Raw genomic sequence first — 27,954 nt, forward strand, 5'->3', positions numbered from 1 at the left:
GGGTAGCTATAGTAGTTGCTGAAAACTCCCATGAAGCCCCATTTCCACTTCCTGGCAATGCTGGTCTCCTCACAGACTAGGGTGTGTGAACAGTGTGGAGTTTTATGAAAAAAGCTATATTTCTCAGCCGCCTTCAGCATCTGGATTCCTCCTGAAAGAGCCTTTTCTGGGCCTGTAGTCATCAGCACAGGAACCGCAGTTGTCCGTGCACCTTTTAGCACAACATATTCCCACCAGTCACTCTTATGTTGAAAATAACATTTGTCATTTTCCCATGTGATGTAAGCATCCTTCAGTTTATCAATTCTTCTCCCTTTCTGGAAAAGCACAGGTAAACTTCCATGAGTCCAGTTCAGGAGAGAGACCAGACATCGCCTTTCTACTATTGTGTTTTTTCTCTTTCTTCCTCCTGACAGTCCTTTAAGACTAAACATACTGGTATTATTCTGAAACTTTAAGCTCAATTACTGTAGTTAGTTTTTTGGGGGGTTGAAGTGTAATAATTTTTTTCTATTGTTTTCTAATAACAATAGAGGTAGCCCAGTTCATTCAGTTGGGCAGATAATCTCCAAACAGAAAGAGGCACAAAAGATACACAAGGCCTCTGAAAGACTTTACCACAAATAGTTTTACGCAATAAGCACAATTATATTGCACACTCTGTCTTGACAGTATTACATAGCATTTTCCCTGTCTGGTTACTGGTCACAGATATTGCAATGCTGGATTTTGGAAGACTTTACACAACTATACACCTACTTGTATCACACAAAGGAAGAACTTTGTATTCACAAATCAAAGATTTCTTACACAAACCTTTTTTGCATATTGATCAAGATGGGGTGTAGTTTCAACCCCGCCTGCGGGATGCCGATGGTCTTAATACCGGGGCTGAAATCCCGACAGTTGGCATCCCGAAGGTAAGTATCGTGGTGCAGGGGAAGGGTAGCGTTAGCTAGCAGGGGTTAGGGTTAGGCACTAGGGGGAGGGTTAGGGTTAGGCCCCGGGGACTGTTAGGATTAGGGTGCGGGGAGGTTAGGGTTAGGCATCGGGGACGGGGTGTTAGGTTTAGGTGGAGGGGGAGCTTAGGTTTAGGCACTAGGAAGGGTGGGTTAGGTTTAGGCACTGAGGAGGGTGGGTTAGGGTAAGGGATAGAGAAGTACTCACCCTTAGGTTCTATAAGTGTCGGGATGATATACCCAACCCGGTCAAGAAAGTAACTAAGGACAGTAAGACATCTAACAATCAATACTTCCAATTTATTGAGAGCATTGCATTAGGCATATTTAATCTGGAATTGATTACCTATGAGACAGTTACATATGATTTCGAACATATGTATATGGTAATTTTAATGCAATTATCCACATGCAGTACATCTAACATCTGAGTATTTTGTTTTTCATCTCTTGTAAACTGCCACATTTGGAGCCAATGGTTATACTAAAATGCAGGGTGAAAATGTTAGATGTACCTTTTAGGGCAACCATTCCTATGGAGGTCATTATGAAAACATGCTATGTTTTATTGAGCAGGAAGAAGAACTAGCTAAGAGGAGCAGCTTAAAGAGGTGCCACAAGGACAAAGCCACAAGCAATAGAGAGCATCTGCTTCCATTGAATTTATCTAGCCAGGTCTGTGTGTATTTTTGTGTGTATATATCCCATTTTCTGCTACTTAAGGGGCTGACTTAAACCTTTGAAACTGTAAAGACTATTCTCCAGCATTTAGGATTTAGAATGCTACGAATTGGTTTCTATATTTAAATGTGAATGCCACAACATTGCATGTAGTTGAATTATAATCATTGTCATATTTGTTCCTGAGTGTCTAGTGTTTAGCTTCTTCTTCACTATTGGTTGTGTGCTCAAACTACTAGGTTTTGGCTTTGCTTTTGATGATCCAGTAGTCATTTTCTTAGGTAGTGGGCCCTAACACCATTGTTTCCATAACTCTGACCAGTAATCTATTCATATGCCATCTTTACCCCTGCAAAAGTGAGGCGTTGTGTAATAGAACATGTCATTTTAGTATAATACCCCTCAAATCCATTGTTTAGTGATTGGTTATTATGACAGGTGGTTGCACTTGTCGTTAACATTGGATTACTTAAATTTATACTTTTTTTGTGGGCTGTAGTAAGGCTTGTGGGAGGATTGAAATTAATGCCTGCTCTGTCCAATGAGTGTTACTGTCAAATTTGGTCAAACATCTGACCAAACGTGGTGATTCTTGGTCCATGGGTGCTCTGGCCAAGCTTCCAGAATAGTTCTGGTTCCCCAACTGCCTGACTACACACAGGCCTTTGGTAGATGTAGCTTGGGTGGGTTAGAGTTCTTCTGACGTGGAAGTTACCAAGTGATGCATCTTATGGAGCCCATACTGTACATCAGAAATCTGATTTCATGATTCCCCAATCTACCAATATGCACCCATACGTGGCAGTTTTCAGTGATTTGCAGATAATTTTCAGTAAACAGATTTGCCAATTGTGTAAGGCTCATCATTTTACTAGTAATGGTCGGCAAATCGGCTGATCATTACCATACACTAGCAATATACAGCCCCGATCGGTCAGTCAAATCCAACCTGTTGGACAACCTGACTTACCGATTTCAAATCCATTTTGATAAGAATCAGCAATCTGTGAACACCATACATTGCAGATATTTTTACACAATCCTTTACAAAACAGAGAATTGCCCCAATTGACTGATGTATGGGCCCCATTACAGTAGGTATTGCATACTCCTGTATTTTTAGTAATTTGGGTTGTCTATAGCCAGAAATGCAGTGAATAAGTGGGTGTGTTATAATATGGGTTCATGAAAACTTGTTTGTTCTATAGCTCTAAAGTATAAGTTCCCAAATGTGGTCCAAGGCAACCCAACGGTTTAAGTTTTAATGATTTTCATGGTTGAGCACAGGTGACTTAATTGGTGCAGATGTGTCCTGCTACATATTTGCTACGTACACGGCAAATCACATGAGGCATGTGCCCGCAAGCGGATATGCACACTGCATTCACACCTGTGACTCCAAAGGATTGCATGGTGCGATCGTAGTGCATGCCATACATAGCATAGCATACGCTGTTGTGGGTAATCGCATGGTGCGATGCGTTCGCACTTCTGTAGAGTGATCAGCAAGGATGTAAGAAGACACATCAATTCCTCAGTTTGATTTAACCACTTGTGCTCAACCATGGATATCTCTAAAACCTGAACTGTTGTGTTGCCTTGAGGACCGCGTTTCGGAACCTCTGCTCTAAGGGACATAGATCTATAAGTAGCGGAAGCAAAATGTAGAGGGGAAAGAAGTGACTTCCCATGTTAGAATTCACATTTAGAGCATTTTCTATTTTAAAGGGGCAGTCAGACTAGGTTTTCCATTAGGAACACTTGAACTACAGTGTGTAAGAGAAACCTTGTTTTCCCTTTTATCAGCAGGGAATAATGGTTTAACTAATGCAAATTCAGGATACATATGTTTGGGGGAGCGAATGTGCATTGACAAATAGTTATGGACATTTGTTATATATAATTTTATTTGGCACCTCAATCCACAGAATATATAGGCAGATGGCTGATACTGAATGTCCCGTAATCTAAATTCTTGCAGAGTTGTGAAATGGGTATACCCCACAGTAAACTCATAAAGGTGCTGGAACTGGAGAAGGACAATCTCTCTAGACAGGTGGAAAATATACAACAAAGAGGAAAAAGAAGCATATCGGCAGAAAGTAAGTGACTAAGAAGATACACAAGGCATTTATATACCATCTGTAACTGCATTTATTTGGATGCAAAGGAACTAGAACTGTAGCAACACATATTGGTGTGGCAAGTCCTCCATGTGATCAGAGCCATCCGTTGGTGCACACACCGTAAGCTAGCTTTGTTCCAGGATGGTAACAAATGTTTGCGGTGACTTATTATTCTTGGTTGGCATAAAATAGATATGTTGACTATAAGGCTTGAAGAGAACTAATTTATCCATTTATACAATATCTATGGAACTTTGATTAGTTGAATAATCCACAGCTACATAATCCATCCTGATCGCAAACTCACCCTTGGAAGGAATCTTATTTTTTACGCTAAGTATTTAACACCATTCGCAGTGGGCTACTCTCCCTTGAGAGATTCAATGATACTCAATGGTGTCTACACCAATGGACAGCTCTGATCAGGAGTAAGGAGGTCTCCATGGCATGAGGTGCACGTAAGCAGAACCTAGGGACTCATCTGCAGGATGAGCAGCAGTAGGGAAATAATTTGGGGGGCTACCAGAGGGACCAGGAAGCTGATCTTCTGGCATGTAATAAGTACGTGCAGGGCAGCTCTCTCCGGCAGATCTGCCAGGTGCTGTTCCAGGCATCCTGCAAGCCAAATACAGGTGCCACAGGACAGTGACTGTGCCACCCCCTCAGCCTTGCACCCTGGGTGACTGGTTTGTTTGCACAACCCAAGTTACAGACCAGTTTGCAGCCCAGTGTCACATATTGACTTTACTGATAATATAATCTGGGTGGTATAATAGACTTTGCTAGCATACCATGTTACATCAGACCCCAGAAGTCCTTTTCAGTTTCGCTCTGTTTTACGTTTGGTTGTGATAAATAAATTAAATATATTATATATACACAAACACCACAAAGTATTTTATTACTTGTTGGTTTATAGCGCCCTACATTTTTCCCTAAGTTAAACTAGCCATTCAATAAATTGTGGTTACACAATTTTTGCTACTGACCCTATTGTGCACAGTGAAATTGCTTCTAAAACTCATTGTATCTTCAGAACAGGAACAGTGGACAGCTCTGCAACTTTCCATCACTTTGCAAGAAGCAAATACAATCAGTAAAAGCATGAACAAGCAGACTGCGTTTTCCAGGTGAGATCTTAACTTTGAAAACTCCTTTTATTCTTTGCAATGTCCCCTAAATGTGTCTAGAAAGCTTCCATTCATCTTCAAACTGGTAGACCCTATCATAGATCATTAACTTTCTGCTCTGCCTTGACAGTGTATGCATTACTGTAATAGTTGTGCACCATAAAAAATACATTCAGTTGTGTTATATATTGGATAATAATAGCTCTGGCTTTACAGATGTGTCCTCTTACATCTTTGCTGATCGTGCTACAAACGTGCGCACACATCACGCCATGTTATTACCGGCAGCAGCGTATGCTGCGCTATGGCACACACTACAATTGCACCATGCAATCCTATGGAGTTTCAGGTGCGAAAAGGTATTCGCAAAGGTTGGTTGAGTCCAATATCTGAGCAGGAGTTGCTGTGGTCCTTTTTAAGAGTACAAGACCAGGTTTAATGTCTCAAACTGGAAACCTCTTCTACAATAACCTCCTCATACAAGCTCCCACAATGGTTTCTGTGATTTTTTTTGTAGCGCTGTCTTCTGATTGAATATTGATAAATTGCTTCTCAGGTATGATCCACCAGCTCTGAATGGTGAGGAGAAAGCTGTGTACATCAAAGTCTCCAACACACACTTGGGTATAGCCACTTTGTGGAGTCTAGAAAAATTTGAAGAGAAACTGGCATGCATGAGGGAGCTCTACCAAGTAAGTTTGCTGGGTGGTGGTAAAAGTTTGCACTTGGCACAATGCAGATAACATGACACTTATATCCACAGGGCTGCTTTGACAACAGTGGAGATGAACTTTTTTATGACCCTACTGATACGTGGGAGGTAGAGTCCAAACAACCGTCTCCTAAAAGGCAAGTCTTCTATTTAATCACTGAACATCTGAGCATAAAGCTTTACTACATTACATCACACTACACACTGATTGTTTAGGAAAAAATCCTCAACCAAGGTTTTAGTTTTTAGATACTCAGTTTTATGTAAAAACTATTTCCTGTATTCCTAGTTGACCTTTGTAAGGGGCTCAGTAGTTTTGCATTTGAGTAGCATGCCACTGGTACTAAGGTACAACTTGTCTGCAAATTAGATAATGAAAACCGAATTTAAACAAATTAAAGTATCTCTATAAACAGAATAGCTTTACATGTAGGTAGTTAATAATATGCATGCTTGACTGTAATTTAAAAAGGAACTGATGAAACAAGAAGTCACATGCTTGGGGCAGCACAAATGGTGTAATGGTTAGCATTACTGCCTCGCAGCACTTAGGTCGTGGATTTAATTTCCAACACAGCCCTAACTGTACGGAGTTTGTATATTCTCCCTGTGCTTGCGTGGGTTTCCTCCGGGTGCTCATGTTTCCTCCCACACTTCAAAAATATACTGGTAGATTAATTGGCTTCCAACAAAAATTAAGCCTATTTTTTATTTGAGTGCGCATGTACATGTTGTAAGGAATATAGATTGCAAGCTCCACTGGGGCAGGGACTGATGTGATTGGCCAAATATGCTCTGTAAAGTGCTGCGGAATGTGCGCGCTATAAAAATAACTGGTAATAAATAAATAAGAAATAACATGAAAATCTTTTGCATAATCCAAATGTTTCTTTTGTAAATTTGTAGTTCTGACTGGTTTTATTGTAAATGCTATCCTTAACTTTTATACACAAGTCTCAACAGGTTTGATCGAGGTCACTTTGGCTTTTCCAGCAAGTGATGAAATGGCAAACCTCACAAGTTTATGCCCCATTATCTAGCACAGTAGGCTCTATTTGAGTGCTGTGTCTTTGTGATACTGGTGACACAATGCACCTGTCAGAGCATGCTATTAACCAGTGATTTGGGCAGTGTATAGAGGGCACAATGAGGACAGTCTGCAAGGGTGAGATTAGAGGTTATTGTAACGGTGGATGAGTCTGACTGTCTTCAGCTGACAATATAGAAACACTTCATATACTCAGAATATTACCGTGTGAAGTCAGATTTTCATTTTATATTGTGATTTGTCATTTTTTTTGTTTTTGTTTTAAATTAAACAGCCATTATTTAAAATTTTCAAAATGGCACACAGCATTTTGTTTTTTACATTGATAACCAGATTGCTTAGTGGAACTGGGGTCCACTTAGATTCCCTCTTGCATAAATATTGCTGTCAAAAGCAGGTGTGTACATGACATTAAGTTATGGATTTAACATAAAATATTCTCTAAAATATAGCAGTTACACACAATGGCAACTTACAATCCTGTTGCAGCTACACTTTTGTGACATATATCATAAACATAAAGATTATAAATTACTTTGTGTAAGAATGTGGAAACCAATCTAAAACAGAATATTAATCAAACTAAACCACAAGAATAAAATTCCTGTGTACTGTATGCCAGTTAAAGAATGCAGAGTAAGGCATTTAAAACTGAGACGTACAGTATGGCCAGTACACCTATATTATGATTACCTTGTAGATCAGCACTGTAACTGGGTGTAGCAGCGCCCTATGCCGGCCACGCCCCTGAGCGCATAACGCCATGCCAAGGGGGATGTGGCTGCCAGCACCCGGAAGAACAGCAGTGTGAGGAGCATCCTGATGATGCTCCAGGGGGCAATCTAGAGTGCAGTGACCATGTCTGGAGCATCCAAAGGGTGCAGGGACTGCGGGGCAGTGACAGTGCCACCCACAGGGTCCTGGGCTGTGTGGTGGCACTGCTCAGTAGCAGATGCTTACTAGGTAAATGTGAAACACAAAGAATGGAGTGGAATTATCTACTAGGCTACGAGGGCCAATGGATACTGTGGAACTAATGGGGTATCCAAGAGAAACAGTGTATCGAGGCAGACATTACAGCCAGGCCCGTCAAGAGCCGAGCCGGGCCCTGGTAAAAAAAAGGGGTCATGGCCTTATCGGGGGAGGCATGGCCACGCCCCCTTAGGTAAAAAATAAAATGAAAATTTGCAGCGCAGTGAGCCCCCTCAGCCAGGTGCTTAACCAGTGGGGAGCACAATCTGCTTGATTGCTCTCCCCACAGGCAAACTGTAGGAGACTGCTGTGGCTGCTGTGTGATGTAAGAGGGGGGAGCGGTGCTGGGCCCCTCCAGCAGGCACGGGTAATTTGTACCCGCTCCCCCCCTCCCTCCCCTCTCTGCACCCCTGATTACAGCTCTCCCTAAATCTTGAAAAGTCTGGCAAAGATGTACTGTCTTGGAAAAGAGACAAAGGCCCTGATTCAGAGCCGGACGCTCTGACCAGAGCGCTCGCTCTGAATCAGGGCCCACCTCCATTAATTTGGAGCGTCCTCCTGGACGGTCGTATAGCTGTGGGTCACCACCCACAGCATATACGAGCGTGCAGGATGATGGTCACGATGGTCTTGACCATCGCGACCATCGAAACTGTGAGCAAAAGCCTGCGGTTGAGTTTTTCAACCGCAAGGCCAGGAGTGATTTTGGCTCTCAGAGCCAAAATCACTCCCACTGACATCAGTAGTGATGTCAGTGGGGCCGGCTTCAGACGGTAGGTGTTCCCTTGGGAACGCCTCCGTCTGGCAGGCACGCCCCCGGCACGCCCACCAAAGGGGGCGTGCTGTCAGTCACCATCGACAGCACGCCCCCTTTGATGAGACACTCCGAGCGAAGGAAAGTCCTTCGCTCGTCGGGTCTCGAGCATGCGCACGACGGAGCTCCCTCCGTCGTGCGCATGCGCAGTGGGGACCATTGACCCACTTGCGAGCGGACAGCCGCTCGCGAGTGGGTCTGAATGAGGGCCAAAGTACCAACTAATCGGCTAACTGCCATTTTTCAAACTGTAAAGTAACAATTAGGGGCTGATTGGTTGGTACTTCGAGCCTTATTTATCAACGAGTTTTATCAAACGCAACAAGTGACGAAATTCATTGCTCATGATGGTGCTCCAGCCAATCAGCTCCCAACATTCATCTGTTTGAAAAAAGACAGTTGGGAGTTGATTGGCTGAAGCACCATATCATATGCAACGAGTTTGATCACTTGAGTTTGATTAAAACATGTTGCTAATTAAGGTTCTGTTTACACTTTATCACACTCCAAGCCTTAGTACATCTCCCCCATAGTCTGGATATTGCCTCTTTGGAGTGCAGGCTCCTTTTGGTAGGTGAATGGAGGTATTACAGCTATTAGTATTGTCAATGTCTTAAGTCAGTCTTTTAGAAAAGTCGCCATTTATTTAGGCCAGGATCACTTGCGTCTCAAAATGTTGCCCAAAATGCTCATACAACAGCTTCCCTCATTGCCTTACACCACAGGTTCTCAAACTGGGTCCTCGGGACCCCAAACAGTGCATGTTTTCCAGGTCTCCTCACAGAATCAAAAGTAATATAATTATGTCCACCTGTAGATCTTTTAAATGTTAGTGAGTAATGACTACACCTGTGCAGCTGCTGGGTAACCTGCAAAACGTGAACTGTGTGGGGTTCTGAGGACCGAGTTTGAGAACCTCTGCGTTATACAGATCAACTAAATAAATATGCAAACACTTCAGAGGCTGCGCCTTCCAATTATTACATATCATTGAACAATACCCACATGGACAGCTCATGTTTTACATATGATATCCTTATGTTTGTTACACAGCACCCAGGCAGACAGATGAGAATTCTACCTGAAACTGAAACCTTTCGTTGACCACATTCCTTGCTAACATCCTAAAGTAACCCTTTATAGTGTGATACGTGGCAATACAAAAGGCTCAGGGCGGCATGTATCCAGCATCACATATTGAATGCAATACATTCTGCCTCTTACTGCGTGCCTAGCGGCATTTATCAACATCGTATGCATGTAGATTAGTGATTTATTATGGGGTCTATGTACTGAGAGAGTCGATGGAGAAAGAACCAACCAATCAGCTCCTAACTGTAATTTTACAGGCTGTTTGGAAAATGACAGGAGCTGAAGATGTGCTGAAATTGCACAAAATAGGCAAATTTGCAACCCAAAGAAACCAGTCTCCAGGTCCCCATGGATCATGCACCCAATATCCTTAAGCTAAACCTCTTCCTGGATGCATGAATGAGGACTGTTCAACTAACATAGGGACTGTTCAGAAGTTTGTGCAAATGGATGTTTTACACCTATAGATTTAGCTTGTGCCTTTGTGTCATTATGTGGCTGAGCATAAGAATTTATCTACTAACAATCTTTATACCTATACTGCCACTGATTTCGGGGTGGCAGCATGTGGTGACTGGTACCTGCTACTAAGGACTTTAGAGAGGGGCAACCTTTATAAAATAAGTTACATTCCCTATATTTGTAAAGAGATCAAAACAAAGATATACTGTATCTTTATATAGTAAAAGGGTGTCTAGGCTAATATAGTTGGTATAAATAGATCCGAGATCCATAAAAAAACATTTGCCTCGGCCAGAAATTGGACTGTGAAAGGTGACAATGTATCCTTCCCGTTAGAACATTTCACCATCGCTCGTACTATATCCAAGGACAAGGTAGTGATGGATTATTCAAAATGGATCAGATGCCTTTTTTACAAAAATTTACAACTTTTTAAAATAAGATATAGGGCTAGAGATTTAATCAGATTTCTGGAGCATGATTTAATGGGATCTTGTTTTGCTTTAGTCTAGATCACAGGTTCTCAAACTCTGTCCTCAGGACCAAAACCACTTGTGACCAGGGTTGAAATGCTGGGTCACTCGACCCGGCTTATTCAACCCTGCCCTTTCACACAGCAAAATAACTTGGGTTGCTGGGCGCTCATGTGCAAAAACCTGGGTTATTGCTGGCAGTGGAAAAGGGGTAAAAGTGTTTCTTAAAATGGGGGGTGTATAACGAAGATGACCTTGTCTGGTTTCACTATGGATCACAGGTTCTCAAACTCTGTCCTCAGGACCCCAAACAGTGCATGTTTTCCAGGTCTCCTCACAGAATCACAAGTGAAATAATTAGCTCCACCTGTGGATCTTTTAAAATGTCAGTGAGTAATGAATACACCTGTGCACCTGCTGGGTGACCTGGAAAATGTGAACCGTGTGGGGTTCTGAGGACAGAGTTTGAGAACCACTGGTCTAGATCAACAATACTAGTCCATAAAAGAATAGTTTACACTTGATGGACTTTTTGGCAACCGCAGCCCTAATTTATGGTATGCTTCTAGGGCTGCCTCATAGACAGTACAGCACAGTGCACAGTATTTAACACTATGGACAAATGTGTAAAGATGGGTGTGAAAGGGTTACAGTAATTTTGGCTCCAGTGGGATGTTCAAGGTACAAGCGTAACTAATACGTGAACCATCAAACCTTAGCAACTATCATTTGATTTTTTTTTTTTTCATGTGTTGTAGGAAACTGTCCAAAATTTTATCTGTGCGCACTCAGCAAATTCACTCTACAGTATAGCCACAATTGTGTAAATATGATTAGGGGACTATACGCTGGGTGGTTGTTTCTGTCTTATTCCACTATTGTAGGTCTTTGTTTAACTACTAGATACAGCACTCTCATCTGCCAATGGATCCATCTTTCCCGTGGCTACTGGTTTTATGGTCTGATGACCCGAAAACTCTTCTTGGCAGAATTAAACTGCTGCTTTACATAGCACAAAGGGTTAGTAGGACAGAATTTGACAGTGGCGGGAACAGTCCTAGTAGGTGTATAGGAACTAAAGTCCTGAATGGTTACCAAAGTCTGCAGCACTTAGTGGTTGGCAGATGGATGAACCAATCGGAATGGAGTTTTCACATCTGTTCCCAAATACATTCTGTAATATATTTTGTAGCTTGTCCCTAAATTTTGATAAACTTCATATTAACGTCCTTTCCAGCTGTTTAGTAGAGTAAGTGACAAATTGACTTATACCCCTTTCACACTGCCAACCCGGGTTGCACCCGGGATTTTGTACACTGGTCCACCCCGGCTGAGACCCCTTTTTAGACTGAAAGCCCAACATTTTTTATTGCCCAGTAGATGACATCACCGCCATCACATGCTGTGCCCGTGCTTTGTAATGAGAGAATCTCTAAGCGGCAGCTCTTCCTATACTCTGAATGGGGCCCAGGTTGCATCGATCCGGGTTACCCGTTCAGTGCACTGTGAGCCAGGTTAAACTAGTGTTCAATGCTGCTATTTACCCGGACTGAAATGCTCGACCCGGGTTATATCAACTGGGTCCTTTCACACTGCACAATAACCCGGGTTGCTGCGCATTCACGTGCAGTAAGCTGGCTTATTGCTGCCAGTGTGAAAGGGGTATAAGTAGTGATTGTGGCAAGTTCTAAACAAACCACTTTCTCTCTCTCCATGGTTTAACACATCTTCCCCTAAAAGTGTAGTGCAATAAAGTACCAACCACTCTGCTGCTAACTGTCACTCTGGCTGTGTTTGAAAAAAATGACAGGAACCGAGTGGTTGCTACTTTATATTGTCCACTTTCTCCAGTGCTTAGTATATTGACTCCTTAAGCTGGATACACAGACTGTCTGCACCATATGTGGTTTCCGACTGAATCGTAATGACATATTGACTGCATCGCTCAGTGTGTATGGCCAATATGCGAGCTGTCACATGAGGTATTGCCCGGTCGGCCATGCTGCACGATATCGCATGCGGCCCCGTTGCTGGTAATTAAGGACAGAATGAGATTATTCAGTTATTCATGACCTTGTTCTAATGTGTACCTGAGGTACAACATGTCGGCCCGACATATAGTACTGGCACACATCGCTCAGTTTGTACCCGGTTTTAGTCTGTTGCCTAAGGTTGCCTGTCAGACTGCTAATAAAGTAGAAATAAACCCCAAGTGGTCTGAATTTTGTGTACAGTATATCTGCTTGACATTGTCCATTAGTACCTAGTGCAACTTGCCAACTGGATGAAAGGGCAAAATACTGCAACCTACAAGATTCTGTCTGCTCCCAGGTGGCATCAGCCGCTGATGGATTATGAACATGGGCCATGGAGGATAAAGAAAAAATCAAATGGGAAGTTATATTTACAATGCACATTTGTCTAAATCTTAATGTATTTAAAAATATGTGAATATATATATATATATATATATATATATATATATATATATATAATACACAGTCATACATACAGATTAGGCTGTTAAGCAGTTGAACATTAATGACTGCTGTCACTGTGAGTGGTTCATTTTGGAAAGAAAACTAGTTGAACAGTGAATTGTACTGGCAGGAAGTGATGCTTCTTCATGAGCTGGCCAGTCTACTCACTGTTTGCTGTGCTGGATTCTGAAGTGGCTACTAAGGTAAGTCCTGATCACTTATTTGAGGAGTGGTGTCAGGTCATTTTGAGTCATGAACTAATTTTGTCATTTCTTTAAATTTTTCTGCCAGAAATGTATATTTCTGTCAGCGAGGCAGTGATGTGCTGCTTTTCAGTGAGCAGTGTCTGAGAGATGTTATTGTTTACATTTATTGATAACAGCTGTGGCTTTGATGGGGTAAGGATAACAAAGGAAAACTAAACCAGGCATGAAGTGTGCGGTCATTGGGAAATAATGCACGTTCATGTGATGTAGGGTGTCCAATCATGTGGGTGTTTTTCTCAATAAACTACACCATTTAATCATTCTTATTTTCTTCCCAGAGGAAGGAGTTCACTTTCCAGACAGACTTCTGGGCTCCTAATAGGAAAAGGTATTTATCATTTATGTGCACTTAAAGCAACCCACTTTTAAAACCAAGGAGCCTGCGTTAATAAACCAGCAATGATTAGTAGAAATTAACACTGTAAAACAAATATATAAATTTGAGTTGACTCAGTTCAAAACAGCACCACTGTAATACAAGTTGATCGGGACCCGTACAGAGTCTCCTGGTGAGGAGGACAAGTCCTCCTAGGGTGCCAAAAAGGTGGGCGACTGCTCCGGAAGCAAAGTATACTTGGAAAATCCGAAGTGTCCCGTAAGTGTACTGCAAGGCTCCACAATAATCCGTGACTGTCATAACAGTATATTTAATCAGTGCAACTCTGACTGTATTATCTTAGAAGGGCTTGCATTAAATTTATAGACTATCTGGATGATTCTATTTAGGAACTAGTTATAGTGTAATACTGCATATACAGTATACTAATGAGATGCTTTCCATTTGTTAATATTATGAAATGTATGTATAGATTATTTTATAAAAAAATTATGCGAATACATAAAATATAGTACAAACTTTGAACTGCGTCAACTGAGATTTATAGATTTGTTTAACAGTGGTAATTTTTACTCATTTTATTTGGCGTGAATACCGGTTTGTGAGTGCAGACTCCATGGTTTCCATAGTTTTACATGAGATGACTTTGATCTCAAACTCGCTTGCTGCTTTAAACTTGTATATATGATTTGAACTTTATTTGAATTTATATTTGTGAGTGACCTAATTTAGTCTACTGCAAAAATCTATTCGTTTTTGGAGATTAATAGTTAGTGACTTCTATTTGTGTGATTGTGAATAGGTGATATTGCACCAAGGGGATATAAAACCTCTTTCTAAAACAAAAAACTGGAAACTGAAGGCCTGTCTCAGAGTTGCAGTTGAGTGATTAATGGCCAATCTGCACATTTGTCTAAGACACAATATGCATGCTTTAAGATTACCCATAATCACTTGCAGCGACTACAATATTTGTGTGATTGACCGATGGGCAGCATTTGGGGGAAGTGATTGAGTGGTGGCAAAGAACGCAGGTGTGTCACGACTGCTCCGGGGGCACATCATACTCTGCATCTGCGATCCTGTATGCCCGAAATATGGCTCCGGCGTCATTCCCATGGCCATTATGCGGGACCATGGGCTCACTCAGGACTGTGATAATTGAAGGATCTGTGATTGATGCCCTATCTTTGCACGCAGATGCTGCAACTTTTTACTCAGCCTCTTGGGTTTGCAAAGTTGCAAGTGGACGTCTCCATCAATCTCCCGGCATCTACATATATATTTGCACAGCAGCTGCATACAGACGCAGCAGTGGCGGCATTAGCGTACAACACTGAATCAGGCCTTGAGTCAACTTTCGTTTGCACAATCTGGGTGTCCTTGGTACGCTCTGCCTTGTCCACCTGCTTATCACTCCTCCTCTTTCTGAATGAAAGCTAAGCATGCCTACATAAGTCATAGAGCATGCCACTGAGAACCCTTACTGATACATTGTTCTACCAGTGTCCTTTTTGTTTTTGTCTTGCAGCTCCCACTGACACATTTGTCCCTAATACCATCTTTGCTTCAGTCTGCAAGCAACTGGTAACTTCTAAGATCGAGGTATTGGGCAAAGAGCAATGTTCTCCAGACTTCTTTCTTCAACTGCTAACTTACCTTCATGAAATCTCCACATCAAGCAACGTTATTCAAACCTATGAGCAGCCGGGTAAGCCAATGTTGCCATGAGGTTCTTATGTATGTACAGTATTCTGCAGTTGGGCAGAATGAATGCACCCTGGTTCCTACCGCTCTAATTTCAAATACTAAAATTCAGGGATCTGTTTGTCCAGTCAGCTACAATCATTCTCTGTATATTAGGCCAGTTTGATGTCAACAATTGAAACTTGCCATAATCACTTGGGCATTACATGAGTGGAGCTTAGGGTAGGGGGTAAATTTTGATTGGGACGGGGCATTCCCCTAACCATGGAGAGATCGGTCATTACACCATTGTGATTTGGAGAAAATTGAACCTGGGTGGTTTTTCTTAAATTATATAAATAGGTTTGTATTGATAAAAATAACAAATATACATCATAATTCCAAAATACAGTACAGTGACTACAATGCATGAAAACCATATTAAATTGATTCTAATGCTTGCTAAAGCATGCAATCTAAAAGGTGAAATGTGAGTAAAGTGTAAGTAACCTGCTAGCTACAGTAGATCAGACACTGGCAGATTGGGGACTTAACATGGTCGTGGAATAAGTTCTGAAAGCGGCCTCATATACTAGGAGTAAAGCCAGCTGTAGGTGGGGACAACATAAATGTAGACTGGGTTAGCACGTGTTTAGCCCTAGCCACATCTATCAACACACAGTGGTAGATGGATTCACAACAATGATATGCAGAGTCTGACAAGTAGATGGAGCGCTCTCACAATTTGACAAAGCATTCTCCAGCAGCATTGAATTCTTAAGTTTAGAGATGTGATCTCTTTACTGTACAACTCTATTAAACAAAATACAAAGCCATACATTGCGCACCCTCAGTGGACTCTTGTCATCTTCCTGTACTGGTGGAGTGTACGTACTATATAGCTGTCAAAGGGGTACTTTCTGTATTGTATGGTGGTTGCAGAGATGCTTTCTGTAATTGTCGGTGGCTGGGGTGCTTTTCAATATTATGTAGCAGTCCTAGGGTGCTCTCTATTGTAGGGACACTACTCTATACTGATGGACATTTTTATCATGGAATTTCCTGTTTCTTTTAGATGTGCACAAAATGCAACACTTATGACTAACAAGTTTGAAGTGCAAGGGAGATTAGACTAGTAGCAAAATCTCAGGTTATTGCACTTGAACGCTCAGCAACCTGGGATTTTGCTTAGTTCTGGAAAAAAAAAAAGTGCAGTGTAAATGGTTACCTTGGTCATGTGACAGCACAGGAAGAGATTTGGACAGATTAGGCATTTTTTTTTTTGTAAATTGATATCAGACTTTGACCTTGTGATCACCCTTAGTGGAGAGCCCACCCCCAACACCTGCCATTTAGGTAACCACATCGCTCTACCATGGTAGGATTAGAGTTCACACTCACTCTAATAAAAATAAGTTCAAGGATAACCAATGCACAGTACTTGAATAGAAAAGTATAACCATTAATAGTGTAGCCAGAGGATGGGTATGTAGGCCGCCAATGTTAATTTTGGTAAAATATTCTAAAGTCAACTAAATATTCCGTTCTGATTTCATGTCCTGTTTTTCTCTATTGAAGAATTTGGGGATGTGGGTATCCAGCATCATCTTATCTGCATATTCTCTGCTTTCAACCGTATGGCTGAATCTGTCCAGCTGCTTCATGTCTTCCTGAGTGCTCCAGAATCCCAGTCATCCTACCTCAAGCAGCAGCTGGTTGCTGAAGTAAAGAAACTGGGGGGCGGTGTGGCATTTCTGCTCCATGTAAGTCTCCTTCCACCCCCCCCCCCCTGTATTTGCAGGCGGCATCTGTGGGCAAAGTATTTTTGGTTTCCATGGCTCTGAAAGAAGTAGTTTGATAGCCAGTAATAAAACTAAAAGGACATTTAAGAAAAAAGCTCATAAACTTGACATGCTGTGAATTATAAATAAGCAGCATTTAGTTTTAACAAGCCTCACAGTGCGATGTTATAGCAACTTCAGTGTTTTCTTTTGCATTGTCTCAAGTTTGTAAAAATCTCACAATTCCGGGATTTACTATGGTGAGTCTCATTTGTCAAACATTGTAGGGTGTTGGCAAGCGGAACATATTGTACAGTTTTTAAGTATAATTAGATGTTATGTACATAGAACAGAGGGAGCGGTCATTAATATGGGCATTTTTGCGGGTTTTTTTTTTTTTTTTGCTTTTAATCATGAATGCCTCAGTTGCAGTCCGAATCAATTATAGATGTCGTCTAATTCTATGCCAACTATCCTTTTTGTTTGAACAGGGTTGTGAATGTGACATTACATCAATGTTGAAAAAGTCCAAGAAACAGATAGACCAATCTGTCACCGTCATTGCTGGTTTGCTGGGCCAAATCTCCATCACTAGGCAACCCAACTTCAATCAGATTTTGGAGGAAAAATTTGGCTTGGAGCAGGCAGAGGTAACGTAAATGGGGCACCAGTAAATCACAGAAGTTGTATACTATAGTTGGCAGTGTTTGATTTCAATTTGTAGGGCCAACTTACTGCTGGATGTGTCATGAGTGCAATAAGCAGACATATTTTGGGATGAAAACACAAAAAAAGGGGAAGAAAGAGTGCTAATAAAGTAAAGCTCTTTACTGAAATATAAAATGACAATTTTAATAACAATCATAAGGCAACATAAATCATTAGAGAAATGGCCAGTAGAGCATACATCAATAACTAAAAGTAATACCATACACCAGCTAGATGGCGATTGGAATAATAGCCAATGGAAAAAACATAGTCCGAATTAATAAGAAAAAATACTTCATAAGGAGTATATACTGTAGTTCCCACTCTTCAATAGTTAGATTATACTCCCATTTGTCATCGATCCAGATCAGGGAAAGATACAGTGGGAATTCAATGTTCCGGAGGTAAAGATTTTCCTTAGATTAATTATTAGTCACCGATTTACTCACTCAAACAGCTCAGTGATAGTGTTGGAAAGTACAAATCCGAGGAGACTGCTGGGAGAATTGGAGTTCCACTCCTCACCGGTTAGATCACCTTGCTTGCTCACAGCATCAGCCTAACAGCGGTGAACTGGACTGTGTAGCCGAAGTTTAATGGCTTGGCAGGTACTCACAGCTCACATACTGCCCAGATTTCTGTGTCTCACGGATGTATCAATCAACAGATTTCTCAATCAGCTGTTTAGAAGGCAAATTAGCCGGTATAGATGGTTGAGTCCTTAACGCGTTTCTCCGTTCTTTAGCAGTACTAACTGTTTCATCAGAAGGTATTTTGGGAATGACATGACCTCCAAACATTATCAATGCACTACTAACAAGAACAGGAATAAGTGTGGCATCATATGTACAGCAACATGGTCACTATCTATGACTAATATATAAGGTTACTCAGCAGTACATTAAAAGGAGTAAGTGACAAACTAATGCACGCTACCTCTGTTTGGACACTCTCCATGCTGCCATAAGTGGTTCTAAAGCAGAACCTTTCAGTACAGCCCTTTCCAAGATACTGATTCCAAATGCTACAAACTTTATTTTTCTACTGCAGTTACCTTTATTGAACTGATGTACTGTGAAACACTATTCTCGTCAATAAGTACATCACAGGTAACTTATATCATAAGGTGGAAGGTTCAAGAGCAGCACATGTTGCATGTGATTGAAGTGCCACATTAAAAGATCTGCTAAGCTGCAGCCCTTCTGATAATTTCTATAAATTACCGTATATATTAATAGGATTGAGACGTGCATATCAAAAGCATACATGTCACATAAAAAATGTTTTTTAATTTGTTTTAAATAGTTCTATAAAATGTACAACAATATTTCAGGGTTGATATGGGGTTTACAGAAATGGCAAAATTTTAAAATGCCACACAGTTAAAATTTTTGTCACACGATACCGATCAAATGAGCTGTGAATGTGTACAGTTGTGTAGAACTAGCAAGCATTAATTACACAGGTCTGCAATGAAAAGGCTTTTTTAACAAATTTATGATACTTATTTTCATGTTCAGAAGCCAAAAATCTGACTCCCAATTTTGCATATCACATTTTTTCTGCAAAACGTGTATTTATGAAGACGTCATTTTTTCATATTCTGTAAAGTCATGTATTCTGCTTACATTTATTATAAAATATGGTCTCATATAAATTCAGTCGGTAGTATAGAACGTTGCAATTCAGTTCTCGTCATAGAACTGCCCAGTGCCAGATTAAGGTCCACAAGGGCCTGGAGCTGAAATTCACAAAGGCCCTAAACCCCATACTGTCTAAAGGAACATTGCACACACAACTACTACAAGGTGAGCTGGCGAAGGTGGAACTAAATACAACAGATGCAAAGCAGTTTTGCCCTGTGCTGGCTCATTTTAGCCCCTGCTTAACACGCACGTACTATACATATACAGTACACACTACACGTACCACACACACAGTACAGTATACACTAATTGATGCTATTCATCAAGTAGCCATCATAAACTAAACTGCAGGAAGGCATTTTTACAGGCCCTGACATTAGAAAGTTAATAAAAGATGAACATTTCGGGCGTGTAATGAATATTGTGGAACTTTCGGTGTGGACATTGATTTTAACATTTTTAAATCACTTGTTTGAACAATGTCAGGGCAATGCTTAATAGTTGCAGAAACCTTGGCTGCAATAGGTAAATTTTTTGAATTTCCGTATTGAGCATTTCCCGAATAATCTTTGAGACTACAGTGAAGAACACTGAAAGGTTCCACCAAGACATTAAAGATATAAAAAGATACCAGGGTCGTTGGGACGTCAGCATGATGGCTGACTACTGTTGGATGATACAGACGACACAGAAAAATCTTATAAGCGAATAAAAGCAACAAAATGAACTTTGAAGACAAAATTAAGATATTAATGATTTTTTCAGTAATTATGGTTTTTTCTATTTGATTTTTATTATTTTATTATGTAATTAAGACAAAAATACAGTGATCTTATCTACACTTCTTCGTATTTCACAACAAATGTCAAAAACAATTAAACTTGTCTTTTCTTAAAATTATATATGTAACCCCCCTTATAGGTAAATGTAATGTGGTAATTTTTTTTAATAAACCATTTCTTGATGTACACCCAAGTATAATTAAGAATATAAAAGTGTTATTTTCACAGACCTTTGTTATAAGCTATTACACCTGTAACTGATGCTTTATTTATCTCCTTAATATTCCGGTTGGGGCAGGAGCAGTAAAGGTCTAATAATGTCAGAGCATATTTATCTACTCTTCCAGAATGGCTGGGAGGATCCTCAAAATCAGGTGGTATTCCCAGCCGCCCAGAAGAGTAGGAAAGTGCCTTTGTCGACACTGTATAGCGAGACTGGGCACGATGTGATCACGGTGCCTCACCCCCTTTAAGTTGATGCCATGCCACCTGCTGTGATGAGTTAGCAGACCTGGCTGCTCCATCCTGGTAGGGGCAATCAAAGTCTGCAAATATGTGTAAGGGTGAGCAAATATTTGGGAGTAATGAGACCTATGTGTAGATTAAAGCTCAAAATTAAGTGGTGTTGCCCATAGTAACCACATTCTAGCTATTACTCTGTTGCATCCTAGAAAATGATAAACCTAATCTGGTTACAGTAGTTGCTATGGGTAACACAGCCACTATTAATTTTTAGAAGGTTTATTAAATCTACCCCAAGGCAGAACGAGTTATTTAAAAGTACACGTAATTCCTGCAATGTTGGCCAAATTTCTAGTAGTCATGGACAAGAGTTTATTGTAGCGTCGTAGTCTTTCCCTTGAGTTATTTAAAATGTATTCTTAAAAATCAGGAAGTAAAGTAAATTTTTTTCATTGTAATGACTGTATATATTTTAAAGTAAAACCTAATAACTTTTTTAATCTTAAGTATGTGCTGCATATTTCTCCGATTTATTGTGGATCCATTTTGTTCACCAGTTTATCTCTCCCAACATAAAAGAGCGTTTTCTCTGGGAAACAGAAAATTCACTTCTAGCACAGATTGATTTCCTCCTAGATGAGGTGCAGAGTTTGGAGGGGCTGTACCAGAAAGCTTGGTTGGAGAGCCACAAGGTATTAAATCCTATTTTTGTGTCTTTCCATCTGTTTCATTGTTTACTGTAGATTGTTACAGGGGACAATTCTGTAGAGATTTGTATTAGATTATAAAATCATGATACGAAGTTAAAAATATAATTGTTATAAAGTGATCTTATCATATGTATTTGGCAGACTCAAAGGTTGAACATTTAATTTATGAATTCTATGTAACTGTTAAATTTTTACATTTCTTAATGGCCCTAGGCTCTTGGAAAAATAGCCGCACATAATTTAAAATATGAAATGAAAAAACCTAGCAACACTACTCCTTCTACCAAAACATTTAATTAGCAGTGAGTTGGGCAAAAATTGCTTAACCCTGGGTTAAAAACCTGTGGTCAACTTTTTGCTGTTCAGTTAAAAACCCACATTAGGTTAACACAGGTGTCAGTAGGAAATGATGCAGATTTTTTTTTGCAGCTCCAGACTAGGTAAAAAGTAGGAAAATTCTTTATTTTAATCCATGAATTTAGCATTACCGCATGGACAATAACTATACTGTATCTATGGTCATCCGTACATGCAGGCCAACTTGGATGATTTCATGACGATTTGCATATTAAGAGATGTGGCAGGATGACTTCACTGAAAGATATCTATCATAGATATTTTTCAGTGAGTACACCCAATATAGTTTGTCCTGTTCTACAGAAAAGTTCAAGGGAAATTGCTTGGCGATATAGTTGGTTGTGCAGATCGTACCGTGTGTATCCAGCTTAACAGTCTGCGTTTTAAGAATAAACATGGTTGAGCACAGATGGTTAAGCCAAATTTACTAAGGAGCTAATTAAATCACCTGTGCTCAAGCATGGATGGCATTAAAACCTGGACAAAGTTTGGAAAATGATGTGGAACATGAATGTTGAGGTGTTGTATTTACAGGCAAGAGGTTTTTGAACTTGCAGGTAGTTTTTTTTTACAAACTAGCATATACACACACTTAAATAGCACTATAGAGACCCTTTAATGTGCACTAAAATACTCGGTACTTGTGTATCTCTGCGGCCCCCTGGTTACACTACTTGCGTATCTTCACTATTCAGTGAAGATGCGTAAGTAGCGTTAACTTGAGGAAATACCATTCGGCCCCTTGCGGGCTCTCTTCGCTCATCACGCTGCGGGCACGGTGGCTCACTTCGCTCGCAACATGGATTTATTCCCCCTCCATGCCCACTTGGATGGTAGGGAATTATGGACATTAGCGGAAATATGAGCCAGTGTCCAACGTCGTTCCCTACTATCCAACTGGGCATGGAGGGGGAATCCATGTGGCGAGCGAAGCGAGCCACCATGCCAGCAGCGTGGCGAGCGCAGCATGCCTGCAAAGGGCCGAAAAGTATTTCCAGTGGGCCGCAAAGATACGGAAGTACCAAATACTCTAAACAACTGTTTTTGCTTAAATACAGTCGCTGGCTATCCCTTTTTAAATCAAGTTGTTAATCAACCATTTGACACCATGGAACTGCCTCTTATACTTTTGCTTAAGGCCACCTTACAGCCTTTTACATTATTGTGAAGGTTTATTTGCCACTTTTTGGGGTACAGGGTTATTTCCCCACTCTTTCATGTAGATCTCGCACTTTAGAGTTAAAGTGCTCAACTTGCCATTTTCTAATTGAATTGCAAGGGACCAAGGGAGTGCACTACCTGCAAAATGCGCGTAGTGTTAACCCATGAACACAGTGTGGGGAGAAGCAGAAGTTACAGGAACTTTTTGGTGCAGATCCATTGGGCGAGTGTTTTTTACATGTTAAATGATTTTTGTGTGAAATTAGCCTTCAGCTAATTTTTTTTAATTTGATTTATACACAACAATATGTTACAAACTGACCAAATTTTCTGTGCTGACTGTTTTGTTAGCTGGCAGAGGACGTGCGGAAATGCTTGCTTCCCGTTGGACAGTCTTTGCAGTGTTATCTGAACAAGTGCAGACAATTTTGGGTAAATATCTCCTACTTTGTATTGAATAGTGGAATGTCCATAAACACTACCTGTATTTAAGACTTGGTGCAAACAGCTATTTATTTGCTTTAGATCATAGTAGCCAACAACCTAACTTGCTAATATCAGTTACGGGCTGTAACCCATCGGAACATTCTTCTTCTTGGAATATTTTATTAAACAAGACCCTTAAAATGATTTAGGTCATCTCTACCTTTTGCAAATGTTCTGTTGTCGTGGTTCCCAACTTTCTTACTGTGGTGTTCTTGCTTATTTCTTTTTTTTTTTTCTTTTTTTTTTTTATGTGACTCAGACACAAGTTGAAATTAAGTAGCTACATTAGCACAGGATGGGGTGACTGTAATTCAATTATTTATGGAGTATTTTGTGTACCGAGGCTGTTCTGGACAACTAGTCTATACTGAATGATGTATTGGGCTTAAACTGGACTACTGTATGTAGGTACTGTATGTATCTCTATCTTTGAGTTGTAGTACTCATACCAATATTGACCTTGCTCTGTGTTTACACACTGTAGAGATATTAAGTCCTAATGAACATTTACTTCCACTTGGTTTATACAAACCTTTTCAGATACAATTCCAATCCAGCAGAGACCAAAAAACAAATTACTCCCAGGATCTCTCTCTCCATGAGTTTTACAAGAGGATCACCTGCCACCTCAGCTGCATGGTTATGGAGTGGAAGGACATCGCTGCCAAAAGTGTGCAATATATGACAGGTACTGTAGTTCGTGTCTCTCTTTCTGGCAATTACAGCATAGTCATTGAAGAAACCAATAGAATTAGTTGACTATTGCATAAAAAGTGTTTTTGGTTGCTGGCTTGCTGGAACATGTTGGATATTTGATCACATGTAATGGGCATGGAGTGTGTGTGGGACTGAAACTGTGGGTCCTTTATTGCTCTTCGCCCCATCTGTCCCTATTTGGGGAAATAGTATTATTGGACAACAGTTTTTGGATTATTCAATTACCTACAGACCTTTTTTATTGAAATTAAAACTTGGATATACTTTTTTGCCAGCATAACTAAAGAAAATATATTAACAATTGAACAGTGAATGAAGTGGATTCTCAGGTTTTAAATTTGTAGCTACAGTACACAGGTACCAGATCAAGAACATGTTCTATTGCTAGTGACTTTTAGGCTGTTCAGTTTGACCCAAAAACCTGGACAATTCTATGGGAAAAATGCAAAAAAAAATGTATTTTGGATAAAATATAGTATCTTTGGACACCATGTCACTCTGTGACTACTGGTGCAAGTGTTAAATCAGACACTTCCACCATATGAGAGTAACAAAGTTTTGGTTTGCAGATGGAGCAGTGGACTTTGCAACAGTGAAGCAAGATGTAGAGCGGCTTTTCAAAAGTGCCTCTCTATCGGCCAAAGCATTCTCCTCTCTGTGCAGTGAGACTGATCACCATCGTGCCTGTGACCTCTCACCAGTGACAAAGGATATTGAGGCAGCTGTCCCTGAACTGCATACTTCAGCAAAAGATTTATTACGGCTAATTAAAGTGCTGGGAGATGTTAATTGCCTTAATTCCGGGATGTTCCTCTCGCCCAACAATAGACCGTTGCCTGAGGGCCCCAGGGCTGACCTGGACTTCCACATATGGGGGAGAAGCAGAGACTCCGTCAGAGTGGCTATAGCCAAATGGAACTATGAAGCGCTGCTGAGGGAAAACAAGGGCCCTGATAGAAAAAGAACTGTGTAATTTATTGGAGCTTCATTTAACACTTATTTGACCTTCATGTTTTGGTATATTTATCTTCACTTAGAACCCCGTTGAGTTAAAGTATTTAAGATGTGTGCACTTTATTAAAGATCTTCATTCTATGTTGTAACAAAAGATAATGTACAAAATATTTTGATAATATTTAAGCATAAATACAAATAAACTTTAATATGATAAAAATTTCTCCTGTTTTTTTTTTTTTTATCTAAGAATGGGCAAGGGAGAAGAAAATATCAGAGGGAGGAATTGTTATAATGGAATGCTACACATTATAATACTGTGTTTTGAAAGGGAATCAGTGTTTCTCTTATGAGGTTGATTTGGATTAAATATTGTGTATTGGTTTTTGGTTATCTTTTATATGATGTCCAAGATGGATGGTATGTCTGCAAATATTGGAAGGATTGGAGTACCCCAAGATTGGGTAATGAACTGTCCTTGAAGCATTAAGGATCAGGTAACATAAGAGTTGTTTTGACTCTTATCTACTTTACTCTGTATTGTCAGTGTTCCGCAAAATGTTATTGCAACACATGAAAACTCATAATTCAAATTTCCACCATGAACGCCCCATAGGAAACTGGATTGAGAATCGATGTTAAAATTATTTTACATTTGGAATGAGGGCAGGACATTTCAAGACATTTTAATGGCATAAAACCATCTGCACATATAGGGTTTCCATTTAACTGAGACAAGGGAGACTTGTTTAATGTTATTTAGATAAATTTGAACAAAGCAAAGCGTTAGTTCTAATGACTAATGTTTCAGGTTCTTCATGTATACAAATTATGGTACTTGTGTACTTTACGGACTCATTGCAGAGAGAACCCAAGTGTTCTTCACTCCAATCATATTACTGTCTAAATCCCCTTTACGGAGAGGACCCTGACATCATCAGCCAGTGTCCAGCGTCATTTCCTACCATCCAATGGGCATAGAGGGGGAATATAACCTTGTAGCGAGCCACCGAGCCCAAAGCGTGGCGAGCACAGGTGGGGACAACTTTCAATACTAGTGTACGTAAAGTACACAAGTGCCTTTTAAAACATTCAGTGGGTTCTCTGCAATGAGTCTAAAGGACACAAGTACCAAAATTATTTGCATTTCATGAGGGAATTATAAAAATTTGATTGGCATACAAGTGTTTTGCAAAGAATGTTAAAAATCTGATTGTAGAAAAGGGGAGCAACTTGTTTGAAAAATTATCCATCTACAAGTAATATTTTCAAAACTTACTATAAGAGTTGTAAATCCCTAAAGTAAAAGCATTAAATCGTTTTTGGATCCTTGTTTATGCAAAAAGGTTAGTGAAAAGGTTTTGGAGCTCAGTTGACCTGTAATGTACAGGGAGTAATAAGGACCGGAATGGCTGTGTTTTGAGTAGTGGATTTGGGCCTTGGTCTGAGCTTTGGGGTATAGTAATGAATTGCTCAAATTATTAACTGAGAGCTAATTAATTTGTATTCTTTTGGAGTTTATTTTTCTGGGGTGGGGTTGATATGAATTTCACAAACCTCTAAATTTGGATCAGAATGACTGCACCAAGATGGGCTTGTAGGTCTGAAGCAGACAAACATGTCTGTTAAGGTGGCCATACAGGGTGAGATTCAAAAGTGGGTAAGATCAGTTGTACGATTTCACTGGAAATTATTCCCTTAAGATCCTGGACAATTTGTCTTGAAAATGCAACGACTTCACTGCCGACTTCACTGCCGACTTCACTGCCGACTTCACTGCCGACTTCACTGCCGACTTCACTGCCTGAGGTTTCTCTGCAAAACCATCTGATCTGCGATCCAACTAGACGGCGGGGACGCGCATCGGGGTCACAGAAGACTAAAAATACTACTATTTTCATAAGATTGGTCTGTATAACCTGTAAAAACAGCCCAAATTGTGTGATCAATAGTCCCGTGTATGGCCAGCAAAGCTGGACAAAGCTATGGCTTGTTTTTCCACAGTATGTTATTACAGAGCTTTTGAGCCATGTGAAAATATTAGGTCTGTGATTGTTTCATATGAGTAAATTATTTGTAGAGAATTGCACAAGTTTGCCTAAATATTTCATGCAATCAGAATTCCAAATTAAATGAAACCTTTAATTTATACGGAGAGTCTAGAGTGGAATGTTTTACTCATCTGGTCTAAAGGTGATATCATTCTACAGGTTGTGCAGTATGGCATTTATCACTGTTCTAGTGTTTTTGTTTCAGATTTAGATCTATATTAAACTATCAATGAGCTGGTCCACAGTGCTTTTTTTTGTGGGGTTTTTAATGTCTGTTTTTAGGAATGTCTGTGGATGATTGCATACCTGTGCAATAGCAACCACACCACAATTTAAGCTGGGCGCTAATTTAAAAAGAAAAATATCAAAATAATAGTACCTGTAGGTTTGTGTAGACCTACTAAAAAAAGACTACCCAAAGATAGTCATATTAAACTGTAATACACTTGGAGTGGTGTTGCGCTAATAATCAAATAGAATAAAAACTGTTTATATACCTTGACATGACAAATAAAAACAAAGACGCCAATTAGAATATGTTCAAAATACACTTTATATATAAAACACTAACAATATTACTATAATTCATATATTTATAAAATATTATAGTAATATATAATCATACATAAGATACAGTATAAAGACCACAAAAGAAATCCTTGTATAGCTGTATAAATAGAGCACTGAATCAACAGTGCAAGGGGTTTCCTCACAGGGCATCAATTTTAAGTTGAAATTTTGTATCAGTTATACTTCTCACTGGACTTGTATATAAAGTCTTTTAGTCCTCATAAATCAGACCTCTAGATCTGTAGGAGGCTCGCTATAAACAGCAGTGCTTGAGGTATATGCAATAGTAAGTCCCATTTTTAGGGCATAGATAGCCCAATGATCCCGGCTT

General features: G+C 40.0%; 1 protein-coding gene across 1 annotated transcript in view; it reads left to right on the forward strand.

Moving 5' to 3' along the window:
- The window catches only part of LOC148525162 (kinesin-like protein KIF14), a 95,895-nt gene extending 70,709 nt beyond the window's left edge, over window positions 1-25,186 (forward strand). The window contains exons 18-30 of the mRNA XM_088471089.1: window positions 1,536-1,634; window positions 3,622-3,742; window positions 4,803-4,896; window positions 5,453-5,588; window positions 5,660-5,745; window positions 13,494-13,543; window positions 15,084-15,263; window positions 16,817-17,001; window positions 17,511-17,669; window positions 21,175-21,309; window positions 23,197-23,277; window positions 23,872-24,019; window positions 24,618-25,186. Coding sequence (XP_088327215.1) covers window positions 1,536-1,634; window positions 3,622-3,742; window positions 4,803-4,896; window positions 5,453-5,588; window positions 5,660-5,745; window positions 13,494-13,543; window positions 15,084-15,263; window positions 16,817-17,001; window positions 17,511-17,669; window positions 21,175-21,309; window positions 23,197-23,277; window positions 23,872-24,019; window positions 24,618-25,021 — 1,878 coding nt within the window. The 3' untranslated portion in view covers window positions 25,022-25,186. The remainder of the gene's footprint in view (window positions 1-1,535; window positions 1,635-3,621; window positions 3,743-4,802; window positions 4,897-5,452; window positions 5,589-5,659; window positions 5,746-13,493; window positions 13,544-15,083; window positions 15,264-16,816; window positions 17,002-17,510; window positions 17,670-21,174; window positions 21,310-23,196; window positions 23,278-23,871; window positions 24,020-24,617) is intronic.
- The last annotated feature ends 2,768 nt before the right edge of the window (window positions 25,187-27,954 follow it).

This window comes from Taudactylus pleione, unplaced genomic scaffold (genome assembly GCF_031769625.1).
Source record: "Taudactylus pleione unplaced genomic scaffold, aTauple2 ptg000110l, whole genome shotgun sequence".
NCBI lineage: Eukaryota > Metazoa > Chordata > Amphibia > Anura > Myobatrachidae > Taudactylus > Taudactylus pleione.